The 13,490-nt window shown below is 42.7% G+C and overlaps 1 protein-coding gene across 2 annotated transcripts in view; it reads right to left on the bottom strand.

Annotated features, from left to right (window-relative positions):
• Positions 1-3,466: 3,466 nt before the first annotated feature.
• LOC140078096 (cytochrome P450 2F2-like) overlaps positions 3,467-13,490 on the bottom strand; it is a 31,470-nt gene continuing 21,446 nt past the window's right edge. For both annotated transcript variants that reach the window (XM_072125942.1, XM_072125943.1), the window contains exons 6-10: positions 6,533-6,709; positions 5,291-5,432; positions 5,009-5,193; positions 4,786-4,927; positions 3,467-4,689 (exon numbers count right to left, since the gene is read on the bottom strand). In XM_072125942.1, the coding sequence (XP_071982043.1) occupies positions 4,493-4,689; positions 4,786-4,927; positions 5,009-5,193; positions 5,291-5,432; positions 6,533-6,709 (843 nt within the window). In that variant the 3' untranslated portion in view covers positions 3,467-4,492. The remainder of the gene's footprint in view (positions 4,690-4,785; positions 4,928-5,008; positions 5,194-5,290; positions 5,433-6,532; positions 6,710-13,490) is intronic.

Raw genomic sequence — 13,490 nt, 5'->3', positions numbered from 1 at the left:
CACCTGACTTACAGACACCCCTAGTAACAGACAGACCCCTCTGCCCCCTGTGACCTCTGGAGACCTCTCTGGATGTTACTTTAGTCCCCTTCTGCAATGATCAGCTGTAAGGAGTCTGTAATGAAACTTTATTGATAATCCTTGGTCCCATTACAGCAAAACATTTTGAAACTCCAATTGTCACTGGGGCCAAAAAAAATTTGGTCTGGATCTACAATAATAAAATATACAGTTTTGACTTACATACAAATTCAACTTAAGAACAAACCTACGGAACCTATCATGTATGTAACCCGGGGACTCCCTGTATATACTGTACACACCTTTTTGTTCTTGTTTGGAATTATTTGAGCCTGATAATTACTTTAGGAACTTGCTTTTACTCTTTCACAAAAACTGAATCCAGGAACTCTGCAAAGCCCCACAGGTCCAGGGCCACGATTACACTACAAAAAGCCAAACCTTATCCACACCTGGTACCACCATTGCTCCTGATGTCTCCTCAGTCCAGGATGGGCCAGAAGTGTCAAGGGTCACAGAAGCCCCACTGGTTTAATAAGTGGCCTTAGTGGCTTTGGTGTAGAAGAACACAATTACTGCAAAAAATCCCTTATAGGGAACCTGTCACCACATTTTTCACAAATACAGCTAGTGTCAGGTTCCTATAGAGCCCTAGTATCTCACCTTCTTTTAGCTAAAAATAGTTCCCCCCAGATCCCCATAAAATCAGAGTTAAATCTTGCCTGGTATCTACGGATCTAGGGAGTAGAGGGGTGTGGTCTAATGTCATGTGACCAGGGTGACATCATCAAAGGTCCTTTAGCTAATTAACATTAGTAAACTGTACCCCATGTACATATCTGACCACATAAAACAATCACAGCAGCCTCCATGGACTTCTAATCCTCTCCATGCTGATGCTGTGATTTCATGAGATATATACACTTGGTGTACAGTTTTCTAATGCTACAAATCCAAAGGACCTGCGATGATGTCACCCTGGTCACATGACATTATAGCTGCGTACAGAGATAGGATGGGGAGGAGCTGCTGGATTCAGCCCGAGAAGGCCACGCCCACCTCAACTCGCTGCACCCATGCTTAGATGCCAGGTAAAACTATAAAGGTGAATATATGGGAATTTCAGGGGAATCATTTTTAGCTAAAAGTGTCAGTTAGTTACTAGGGCTCTATGGGAACCTGTCACTACCTGTATTTGTGAAAAATGTGGTGACAGGTTCCCTTTACAGCTTCTAAAGCTTACACGTGAAATTGTGTTGCCCATGGAGACCAATCAGAGCTCAGCTTTAATTTTATAAACAGCTGTAGAAAATGAAAGCAGAGCTCTGATTGGTTTCCATGGGCAACTACAACAGTTTTGCTCTCAGAGCCTTCTACTAAATCCCCCCATTTATAGGGAGAATCATTTGATGACATATCAGAGACTGTAAGCCAAAACTCTCCCTCTAATCACCCAATAATCATGTACATCCAGCTCATATACACACACATTACGTGGCAGGGTGGCTCAGTGGGTAGCACTTCTGCCTTGCAGCGCTGGGGTCCTGGATTCTAATCCCACCCAGGTCAACATCTGCAAAGAGTTCGTATGTTCTCTCTGTGTTTGTGTGGGTTTCCTCAGGGTCCTCCAGTTTCCTCCCACACTTCAAAACATACCAGTAGGTTGATTAGATTGTGAGCCCCATGGGGACAGGGACCGATTTGTCATGCTTTGTGCAGCGCTGCGGAATCTGTGTGCGCTATATAAATAAAGAATTATTATTAAGGGCAGAGGAAGACGCAGGACCTCAACAATTCTGAACTTCAGTGGAAACAAAACTCCAGCGATGTACATAAGTTTCTATTATGTTTTACCTTCTTTCATTTTTGAACCTTTTCTTTTTGAAACATTTTACATTTGTTTTATCCTTATGATGAGGCTTGGCCCCGTTATTGCAGAGCGGATCCACCGGGTGCCATGAAAACCTGTTCTATCGTGGGGCACCTATAGGGTGACAGAAGTCTGGTCTGATCCCACTCTTATAGGCCCTGGAGCTCTATTAGTTATATGTGTGTGAATTAAACAGAGAACCAATGAATACAAGCCTCACAACACAACAAACCGTAAACTATTTTATTGATAAGCGTGTACAGCAAACTGAAAAACACAAAAATATGGAAAAAATGTCCAAGCTCCAACATCATAGCAATACTAGTGCAGTTACTAATGTGATGAAACCCCCACAGATCACGAGAATGGGTGATACCCCATCGCTCCCCGAAATGAGTGGCGCAGCCGTCCGTGCATGGGCGGGATGCCCCCTACATCTCTATGGAGCTGACGGGGATTGCCGAGGGCCCTGAACAGGCCATGGTCTTGGGGCTACCAGCCCTACCATAGGGAAAGTCCTTTTATTGTGTTTGATTTTTTTGGAAAACCATATTTAAAATTCATAATATGCATCAATGTCACGATATAAAAGTGAAAGCCAAGAATAAAGAATCATAAAATATATTTTATATACAAATATCGAGGTGCATCCAGAATTCCCGAACTCACCATCACCTCCAATCTTGTGCACAGCTGTGCATTTTGGGCACTCGGTAATGATTGACATTAGAGCTAAACCTAAACATTGATTATGAGACACAGTGTAATAACACGACATTGCAGCGCTATAGTATATATATATATATATGTGTAAGACATCACTATGCTTGAGAACGGTGGGTGTCACCACCCAAACGTCACATTGGAATTAACTTTGAACTTTGAATTTCCGTGGAGTGCTGCCTGTTTTTGGATTTTTATGTAAGAGATGAGATAGAATAAGAGAAACGGAATACTAATTTGGACCTAAACTCACACACACACATGGCCCCATTGCAGGACGGTTTCCCTAGAAATCAGGCCTCTTTATTGTATATATAAAACCTCAGGCCCCTTCCACACTAGCGAGTGTGATGCGATGAACTCGCATCACACTCGCAACGCAAGCTGCCGGGAACGCACGGCCCGAACGCTGCACCGCGGGAGTGAACTGACATGCTGAGTTCACTCCCGCGGTGCAGCGTTCGGGCCGTGCGTTCCCGGCAGCTTGCGTTGCGAGTGTGATGCGAGTTCATCGCATCACACTCGCTAGTGTGGAAGGGGCCTCACACTGTGGTCCACGTGCAGTGGGTAGGTGGTAGGGTACAACATTTGTCCATTGTTGCCTCTAAAAGTCATCCTAAATGTGACCCTAATCCTATGAGAAACAAACCTAAATACTATAAACCTTTGCAAGGATAATATACAAAACCCAAGAAGCCAATGGGCAGGAGCGGCGCCGTACCGGAAACACGATGGCGCCCGCTGTGTGATCTCATATAACCTTGTACCTCACACGGTGCTGCTAAGCAAAAATTAGTAATATACGGAATTTTATAGCTCATATTTCATATAACGAGGTTGTTGTTTTCTTCACTCATGACCGTCCTCCTCGTCGCTCGGTCTCTTAGATTTCTATTAGTAAGGCTTTGTTCACATTTCGGTTTTTCCTCAGGTGTATCTATACAAAGGGAGGATTTCCATTGTATACTTAGAACAAAAGGTTGCAGCATATCCGCCTGTCTGCTTATATTATGGCAAAGCTGTTGGTCACTTCCATAACTGAGGGAACACCAAGGGTATAGAGTCATACAGTGATATCGGTCTCCCATAGGCCATTATGGCCACTGCTGGATATATACTTTTTATTATATTTACTTGTTAGACGCTGTTGCATTGAGCACCAGCGTATGCTGTAAGCCATGTGCTCGAGGTTTCATCCTCTGATATATCCAGTTGCGCTGCTGGTCAATTCTACTTCATACAGGGCCTGTCATAGAACTGCACTACAGCCTGCACCGGAGACACCTATAGCCTCCTTCTAGGGCCATGGAGGTGGTATAATGGGAAAGGATCCCAATTCCTAGCCGAGCACCAGCGTATGCTGTAAGCCATGTCCTTTAGGTTTCATCCTCCTGATATATCCGGTTGCACTGCTGGTCAATTCTACGTCATACAGGGCTTGGTGTAGAACTGCACTACAGCCTGCACCGGAGAAACCTATAGCCTCCTTCTAGGGCGTGGAGGTGGCATAATGGGAAAGGATCCCAATTCCTAGCCGAGCACCAGCGTATGCTGTAAGCCATGTCCTCGAGGCTTCATCCTCCTGATATATCCAGTTGCACTGCTGGTCAATTCTACGTCGTACAGGGCTCAGTGTAGAACTGCACTACAGCCTGCACCGGAGAAACCTATAGCCTCCTTCTAGGGCGTGGAGGTGGCATAATGGGAAAGGATCCCAATTCCTAGCCGAGCACCAGGAATTGGGCTTGTTTCAAGGCTTGTACTCCAGAATACCGGCATAAAAGCCTTGATAAATCACTCCTATTGAGTATTTACATTGGGAACCCGGAATATATCCTGAAACATGAGATGTGAACAAAGCCTTACTCCATTATTATATTATTCCTGGGAACTGTTACGAGGTAAGAATGAAATCTCAAATTGGGGAGGAATATGTCCAAGTCCAACCCCCACTGGTTCCAACGAGATCTTTTCCGGGTGCACTGGTGACGTGACTTTGAGGTTCTGCAATATTGTAGTGATATAAATGAAGATCTCCATACGCGCCAAACCTTTGCCGGGGCAAAACCTCTTACCTGAAAAGACATTGAGTACGTAAATGAGCAGCTACAACCGACTGGCCTCTACCACAAATTCCCAGCGTTTAGAATTTAATATATTATTATCCTCACCTACAGAAAATGGCATCAGGGACTCATTATTCAAAATGTTTCCACTTTCATCCAAAAAGTGTTTGGGGTCAAAATTGTAAGGGTTATTGAACTTCGTCTTGTCATTGTGTGCACCGGTGAGAACCGGAGTGAAAATTGTTCCCTGAAATTCAAAGAATGAAAAAGTTGAAAAGAAATGATGGGAACATATTTTTTTACATTTTTGGCCAAGACTGATGTCTACCTTCTTGAATTTATAGTTGCGAATCTCAGTATCCTCGGTCAATTCATGGGGCAAACCCAATGGTACGACATCTCCGTACCTCTGGACCTCCCTTATAAAAGCATCGGTGTAAGGCATCTTGAGTCTGTCCTCATAACTTGGGGCTCGATGACCAATGACGTTGTCTATTTCCCTGTAGATTTTCTCTAAGGAAACACAAATGTTTGTATTGTTCATCAGTATTTTAAGGTTCACATCGTGTAAAACACACGTTTGGAGATGTGTCTGACCTCAGTTACATACCTGCTACGCCTTGCTGTTTTACAAGATGTAAAAATGAGAATCTGAGGGTCGCACTCACTGATTCTGTCCCAGCAAAAAACAAGATCATAGAGCACATCACCAAAGTATCCATATTGTAGATATCCGATTTATTCTTCCCTTCCTATGGTTAAAAAAAAGATCCAGATGAGAACTTTTGAAAACCATGAAATTAATGGGGGGATGGTGCATCAGCGCCTAATTTACACCCCGCTCCTCCCACCACGTTGAAAATGTATATATATATGAGTCTTCGGACTCCTGCGTCCTTTATACTTTATAGAATACTTTATTATCCCCATAGAGGAAATTACTTGTGTCACAACCACACCATCTGCATGACCATAACACATACATACACTACACACACATATACATTAAACGAGTACATGCAAAAAGACATAAAAATAAATAAAAGAGAGGTTACACAATACAATAAAAAATTTCATACATTAATAATCATGTCCACCATTACTCCCTCGTATAAGCTAAAGGTATAAACGAGTTTTTAAGTCTATTTGTCCTGCAGTTTACTTGCAAGAACCTCTCACTAAGGCTGCATTCACACTGCCGTATGGGGAACATACATATACGGCCGACGTATTTACGGCCTTTATATGTCCCCCCATAGACAGCAATGAGCGCATGGCACTGTACGGGAGCGGTACGGTGTTGCACAAGTGTGGCCACATACCGATAAATATCCCGTGAAGAGATAGGACATGTCCTATCTTTTCTCGGAATACGGAGCTGTGTCCCATGTTTCTCTATGGAGAGGGGCAGCGCTCACCCCCTCCTCCTCTGCCCGGCACGACATGTACCCGCCATGCTACGGTACGGCTGGCATACGTCAGTGCACAAGTACAGTCAGGCCCTGATGATTTCTTAACCATTAATATACTTAGTTCCTTAATCACTTATTACTAATTAATGGAGAAACTGACATCATCACCTTCCGATACCACTGACCCAACATGCTCAGTACCAGGAGCCCAATAACCTGCTTTATCACCTGTGACAGTTCCTGGCACAGGGTACAGGTAATTCTCTGCACGGGTGGGGATGGTCCCCTTCATGTCCACTTAGTGTGGAGGGCGCGTAAAGTAGGAATAGTTTCTGCATACCCAAAAATTGTGATTATTTCAAGACTTCAAGATCTTAAGCTTTAATGACCCCCCCCCCCTCCATTGTGTATGTGGGAAATCCATCTGAGATTTGTTGTACCTTCTGCAGTTTGATCAGGAAACAGTCTATAAAATCCCTGGGGTTATCACTGTCAAAACTCTTCATGTTGCTTTCCAACTTATTCCTGACAAAATTTGCCATGTAGGAAAAGTTTTCCATGATTTGATGATGAGGTCCAGGAAGGTATTTCAGGAGATTTGGGTAAATGTTGTAGAGCTAAAAAGAGAGAGAAGAAAAACAAGTTGCTCTAAAAAATAATGTTCATGCTTAAAGGGGTTATCCGGGTTTTAAAAATTACTCAGGGCCGGGCTGGGGCGGGCTACTTAACCCCTTAACGCTGAAGCCACTTTTCACCTTCCTGACACGGCCCATTTTTTCAAATCTGCCCTGTGTCACTATAAGTGGTTATAACTTTGGAACACTTTAACATATCCAGTTGATTTTGAAATTGTTTTTTTGTGACACATTGTACTTCATGCTGGTTGAGAAATTTAATCAATATGTTTAGTATTTATTTATGAAATAAATGGAAATTTGGCAAAAATTTTGAAAAAAACTATGTTTTCCAAATTCAAAATTTTCTACTTTTTGGAAAGTTGGTCATATCACTAAAATAACTTGATAACTTACATTTTCCATATGTCTGCTTTAACTTGGCATCATTTTTCAAACATCTTTTCCTTTTTTTAGGATGTTAGGAGGCTTATAACTTTAGGTGCAATTTTTCAGATTTTCACGAAAATCATCAAAACCTACTTTTGGAGGGTCAATTTAGTTAGCAGTGACTTTATAAGGCCCACATGACAGGAAACCCCCACAAATGACACCATTTTAGAAACTACACCCCTCAAAATATTCAAAACAACCTTTGGGAATTTTGTTAACCCTATGAACGTTTCATGAGGGTGAAAGATAAATGAAAGTGAAATTACAGAAATGTAATTTTATCTTACTATAGATTCATTGAACACTAAAATTTGCACCTTCACAATGGGTTAAAAAGGAAAATGCATTTTACAATGTTGAGGGCAATTCCTCCTGAGTATGCGAATACCCATTTTGTCACTGTACCCTGCTGTACGGGCACAGGGGGGCACTTGGAATGGAAAGAGCGTTGTTTCGTTTTTGGAGGGTAAATATGGCTGAAAAAGTTTTCATGTGACAGGATGCATTTGGAGAGCCATAATGGTACCAAAACAGAGGAAAGCCCCAACAAGAGACACCATTCCGGAAAGTACACCCCTTGGAGAGTTTAGCAAGGTGTAATGTGTGTATTTGCCCCAACAGGTGTTTGATTCAATTAGGCCCCAAAAAGGAAAAAGGTGAAAATTTTCTCAAAAAAGTCACTTTTACCCCAAATTTTTGTAAGCCACAAGGGATAAAAGATGAAACAACCACCATAAATGTGTAGAACTATTTCTCCTAAGCACAGAACTGCACCACTTTTGCATATAAAATGTTGTATGGGTACGCAGTGAAGCTCAGAAGGTAAAGAGGGGCTTTGGCCTTTTAGAAGCCAGATTTGACAATCATCCTTTACATGTGTCAGGATGCATTTGGAGAGCCCTAGTGGTACCAAAACAGAGGGGAACCCCAACAAGTGTCACCATTTTGGAAAGTGCACCCTTTGGAGAATTTAGCAAGGTGTAATATGTGTATTTTCCCCTACAGGTGTTTGCTTCAAATAGGTCCCTAAAAGGAAAAAGATGAACATTTTCCCAAAAAAGTCACTTTTACGGCTAATTTTTGTATCCCATAAGGCATTAAAGATGAAACAACCCCAAAAAAATGTGTACTAGCATTTCTCCCAAGTATAAAATTGCCCCACACATGCAAATAAAATGTTGTATGGGTACGCAGTGAAGCTCAGAAGGGAAAGAGGGGCGTTGGACTTTTAGAAGCCAAATTTGACAGACATCCTTTACATGTGTCAGGATGCATTTAGAGAGCCGTAGTGGTCCCAAAACAGAGCGGAACCCCAACAAGTTTCACCATTTTGGAAAGCACACCCCTTAGAGAATTTAGCAAGGTGTAATATGTGTATTTGTCCATAAAGGTGTTTGATTTAATTAGGACTTAAATAGGAAAAAGTTAAAAATTTTCCTATAAAGGTCATTTTACTCCTAATTTTTTATAGCCACAAGGGATAAAAAAAAATGTAATAACCCCCCAAAATGTGTAAAGCTATTTCTCTCAAGTGTAGAAGTACCCCACATGTGTATATAAAATGAAGCCAAATTTGACAGAAATGTTTGACATGCATTTGGAGAACCCTAGTGGTATAAAACAGATAAGAATCCGAAAAGTGACCCTAATTTTTGAATGCACACCCCTTAGAGAATTTCGCAATGTGTAATATATGTATTTGCCCCTACAGGTGAATGATCCAATTAGGCCCTAAACATTAAAAAGGTGAAAATTTTCCTATAAATGTCACTTTACCCCTAATTTTTGTAAGCCACAAGGGATAATATATTAAATAACCCCAAAAAAGGTGTGAAACTATTTCTCCCGAGTGTAGAAGTACCCCACATGTGCATATAAAATGCTTTATGGGCGCACAGTAGAGGAAAAGAGGGGTGTTTGTCTTTTAGAGGCCAAATTTGACAGAAATCCTTCATATGTGTCAGGATACATTTGGAGAGCCGTAGTGGTACCAAAACAGAGGAAAACCCGAAAAGTGACCCTAATTGTTGAATGTACACCCCTTGGGGAATATAGCAAGGTGTAATATGTGGTGTAGTGTAATACACGTGGTGAAATGAGCATTTGAACATATAGGTGGTTTCCAAATATCATGTGCAATGGAGTCCAAGATGGAAATTGCAATTATTTCTGGAAAGTTCAGTGCCCGTTATGTGGCGCCCCTTATGAAATAATGGAGGGGTATAGGGAGCAACGGGACATAACAGTTGTTACAATTATTCATTTTACCGAAATTAATTCACAACAGGTTGGGCGTGAATTGTGAATGTGTTGCGTATAAGGAGGTAGAATAGACCAGGGGACCAACTAAACTTTTGTCACTCTGGAGTTGTCGCAGGTCTCTTAGTAGTATGTGGTGTCCATCCTAACTCTTCTTTTGGAACAGACTCTTTATTGAGTCCTACCATTAGAAGCAGCAGAATTCACCGGGAAAATGCTGCCCTGGCAAAACACAGGAACATCTAAACCAGAGGTACTGGGGCCCCGTCCTTCTTGTCCCAATATTAGTTTCCTAATATCTTCCTCTTGAAAATGGAGAAATGATACGGCAGGACCTGCACATTGGAACAGCTCGTAAGAGTTGTACAGCATAATCTGTACAATGTGCACGGCCAGCGCTTTTGTACCAAATCTTGTTTTTTCGTAGGGAAATTTTCGCCAAGTGTTGCTCTTATTCACCCTAGCAATGCCCATTGTGACGAATATTGCTGCTTTTGGCTGGACCAAATCGACCAGCCAATAGCGGCAAACATGGACAGAGGGGGGCAACAAAACCCCTCTGGACCGCAAGGCAAAATTGGTGGCTGTCAGGAACAGCCGCCACCCTGCCCCGATCACCGTGTCTACAGACATGGTGATCGGTATTACTGACGTCATAAGTAAATTCGCTGCTATTGGCTCGTCTGAATTGATGAGCCAGTAGCAGCGATAATAAACTGGGGGTGTGTGGGGGGGACGTAACCCTTCTGGTCCATGGGGCAGGATGAATGGCCGTCAGGAACAGCCGCCATCTTGCCCCGATCACTGTGTCTGAACCGTGTTGGCAAGTCACTACCCGCCGCACCGTTCTATAACAATGCGCGTTGGGAATAGGCTATACAATCTTTATTTATTTTTTAAGCAATTTAGACACATAATGGCTTATTTTTTGCAAGATGAGATGCACTGTAAAAAAACCCTTCATTTTAGTGGGTTTTTAGCTTATTGAAGCAATTTTATTAACTTTTTACGTGTGGAGGAAAATAAAATCATCAATTCTTGTTTTGGATTTTTAGCATTTTTTTGGGGGGTGTTCACTGTAGCATAACAATAATATATTATCTTTATTCTACGGATCACTACGATTACGGTGATACCTCATTTATATAGTTTTATTTTTATTTGTCCAATTTTATTGAAGGAAAACTAGAATAGAAAAAATTGCATTTGTTTTAGTATTGCCATTTTTATAGTGGCATAATTATAGTATTTTTTGATTGACGGAGCTGGTTGTAAGCTTATTTTTTGCGTGACTAGTTGTTCTTTTCATTGGTATCATTTTGGTGCTTGTAACTTTTTCGGATAACTTTTTAGAACATTTTTTGTAAAGCAATTTGATAAAAAGTTTAAATTTTTGGCAAGTTTTTGGGTTTTTTTTTTTACCACGTTCACCGAGGGGGTCCAATTATGTTTAGGATTTATTGTACAGATTGTTACGGACGCAGCGATACCAAATAAGTGGGGTTTTTTTGTGATTTAGTGTTTTTTATACTTTATTACTTGTGTATAGGGAAATGTGGTGTTTGGGGGGACTTTCACTTTCTTTTATTATTTATTTTTATTTAAAAAAACCTTTATTTATTTATTTTTACTTTTTTTACAGGTAATTACATCTAAGCTTGAACAAGTGATCTTCAGATCACTTGTTCAAGTTTTTTTACAGGTTACACAGTGCAATACAGATGTATTGCACTGTGTAATGTAAGGCACTGAGCATGCTGCGCATGCCCAGTGTCTTACAGCCGGGTCCTGCCAGAAGGCAGGGACCCGGCACCGGGATGAAGATCTCGCAGCCCCGGGCACCGGCAGTCCCGGGGCTGCGATCGGAGCAGCGGACCCCCCCGGTAAGCGCCGCGGGGGGGTCCGATTCCCTTTAGTTAAACTTTAAATGCCTCTAACACGCCGCGGTCAGCGCGACCGCGGCGTGTTAGGGGTTAACACCCGCGATCGGAGAAATCTCCGATCGCGGCTGTTAGGGGCAGTTGTCGGCTATGATATATAGCTGACACCCGCAGCTTCTGGCCCCGGCTCCGTTTAGGAGCCGGGGCCAGAAGCTTGACGTAATAATACTGCATTTTGCGGGAACGCACCTCCCGCCATGCAGTACTATTACGTCAAATGTCGGGAAGGGGTTAAACATGATAAACATGTACTTACCTCCCCTGGCGCCGCCGATGGCCCAGGCCGCGGTCCCTTCAATCCGTGCCCCTGTCTGTTTACAGGGGCACAGAAGCCGCGCACAGGGAGCTTCCGGTCCGCGATGTGGCCGGCTCCTCCCATCCGTCCTTCTCTGTGCGGGAAACCGGCGCACAGAAAAGACCGGCCGCTGCGCGGGACATCGGTGGCGCTGGACGAGGTAAGTACATGTTTATTATTTTTAAATAGCCCTCCCCAGGCCGGCCCTCAGTAATTTTTAAAACCCGGATAACCCCTTTAATTGTGCCAGATCCCACCAAAAAGGAAGTGATGATGCCCCGTTCATCATCAGGTGACTTATGTGGACAACCAACCAATCAATATCATAAGTTTCTCTAAAAAAAATCAAGAGAAAACATTGAATTTCTTAGAGGCTGATATAAATTAATCATCAATTCATTCTACTTAAATGAAATGACTTTAAGGTTAATAATTCACCCACGTCGGTTCACCTTCAGGTGTTTGTTCAAGGAGGTCTACCACATCCCCCAGCTAGATACAGCTAACGACATTGTGAAATAGATGCCCCTACACGGAGATCCCAAACATAACTTTATTACTGCAGATATTTTTCTGGATAAAGCCTCAACTATGATGTAAATCACTTTATACATTCAGGGAACTGACTCTGTAGCACAACGTTCTCTAGATATCTGGTGCCGGTAGTCCCTCTCTCAATGCTCCTTGCCTCCAGACGAGGCATCATTGCATGTCTGCTGGTCAACATCGGTATACGGGGGCGTATGTTATAATTATGGTGACAGAAGATTTTGCATTGTGTCCCTGGCCATAGACAGTTTTATAATTGAAAGGTGACCGGGAGGTGACATTATGCCAAAACTTTCCAGAGCAGTTTGGAGACTTGCAAATAGTTAGTGAAGGAATGAATTTAGGCTTCTTTCTTGTTACAGACCAACAACTATTCTGTGCATGTGACATAATTGTCTGAGTTTGGGTCCTTTAAAGAGAACAACTCCAAAAGGACCCAAACCCGGATTCAAATTTAGGGACACATTATTATGGAGACACCATGTTGAAACTATAGGCTCTGTGAAGGTAACATTAAGGGTCCTTTATCTTTAGTTAGGACTTTGTGTCTTTTATTGTTTTTTTTCCGACTTTTGGAATTGTTTGATTTATCTTAGAGGTGGATATACACCCCCAGGGGGGGGGGTGCAACTTTTTGTTAAAGAGTCGTACAAAAGACTCAAAACTCTTCTGCAACTTCTTCTAAAGTTTTCCCCGACCCCGGGGCAGGACTGGAGTTTATTTGTGACTTTTTAACACATTGGGGGTCATTTGCTAAGGGCCCGATTCGCGTTTTCCCGACGTGTTACCCGAATATTTCCGATTTGCGACGATTGTACCTGAATTGCCCCGGGATTTTGGCGCACGCGATCGGATTGTGGCGCATCGGCACCGGCATGCGCGTGTCGGAAATTGTGGGGCGTGGCTGAATGAAAACCCGACGGATTGACATCTGGATTTAAAATTTGGGCTACATTCACACAAATGTGTGCCTGCCGTACCGTACCACAGCAGGCACACGTCATAATCCAGGAGAGGAGGAGGGGATGAGCGCTGCTTACCCCTGCCCCTCTCCATAGCGATACATAGCGTCTTATTTCTCCCGGCCTCGGAACGGTAGGGTGCCGCACGTGTGTTGCTCTTTACCGCTCCTGCACGGCACCGTGAGCCCATTGCCTTCTATGGGGAACGTATATATGGAGTATATATGTCGACCGTATATATGTCCCCCACACAGCCGTGTGAATGTAGCCTTAAATATATCACATTTGCCAAAAAACGTCACAAAAATAAGAGAAAAAAGAGAAAA

This window comes from Engystomops pustulosus, chromosome 9 (genome assembly GCF_040894005.1).
Source record: "Engystomops pustulosus chromosome 9, aEngPut4.maternal, whole genome shotgun sequence".
Classification (NCBI taxonomy): domain Eukaryota; kingdom Metazoa; phylum Chordata; class Amphibia; order Anura; family Leptodactylidae; genus Engystomops; species Engystomops pustulosus.
This window is presented reverse-complemented; position numbering and strand designations above follow the sequence as displayed.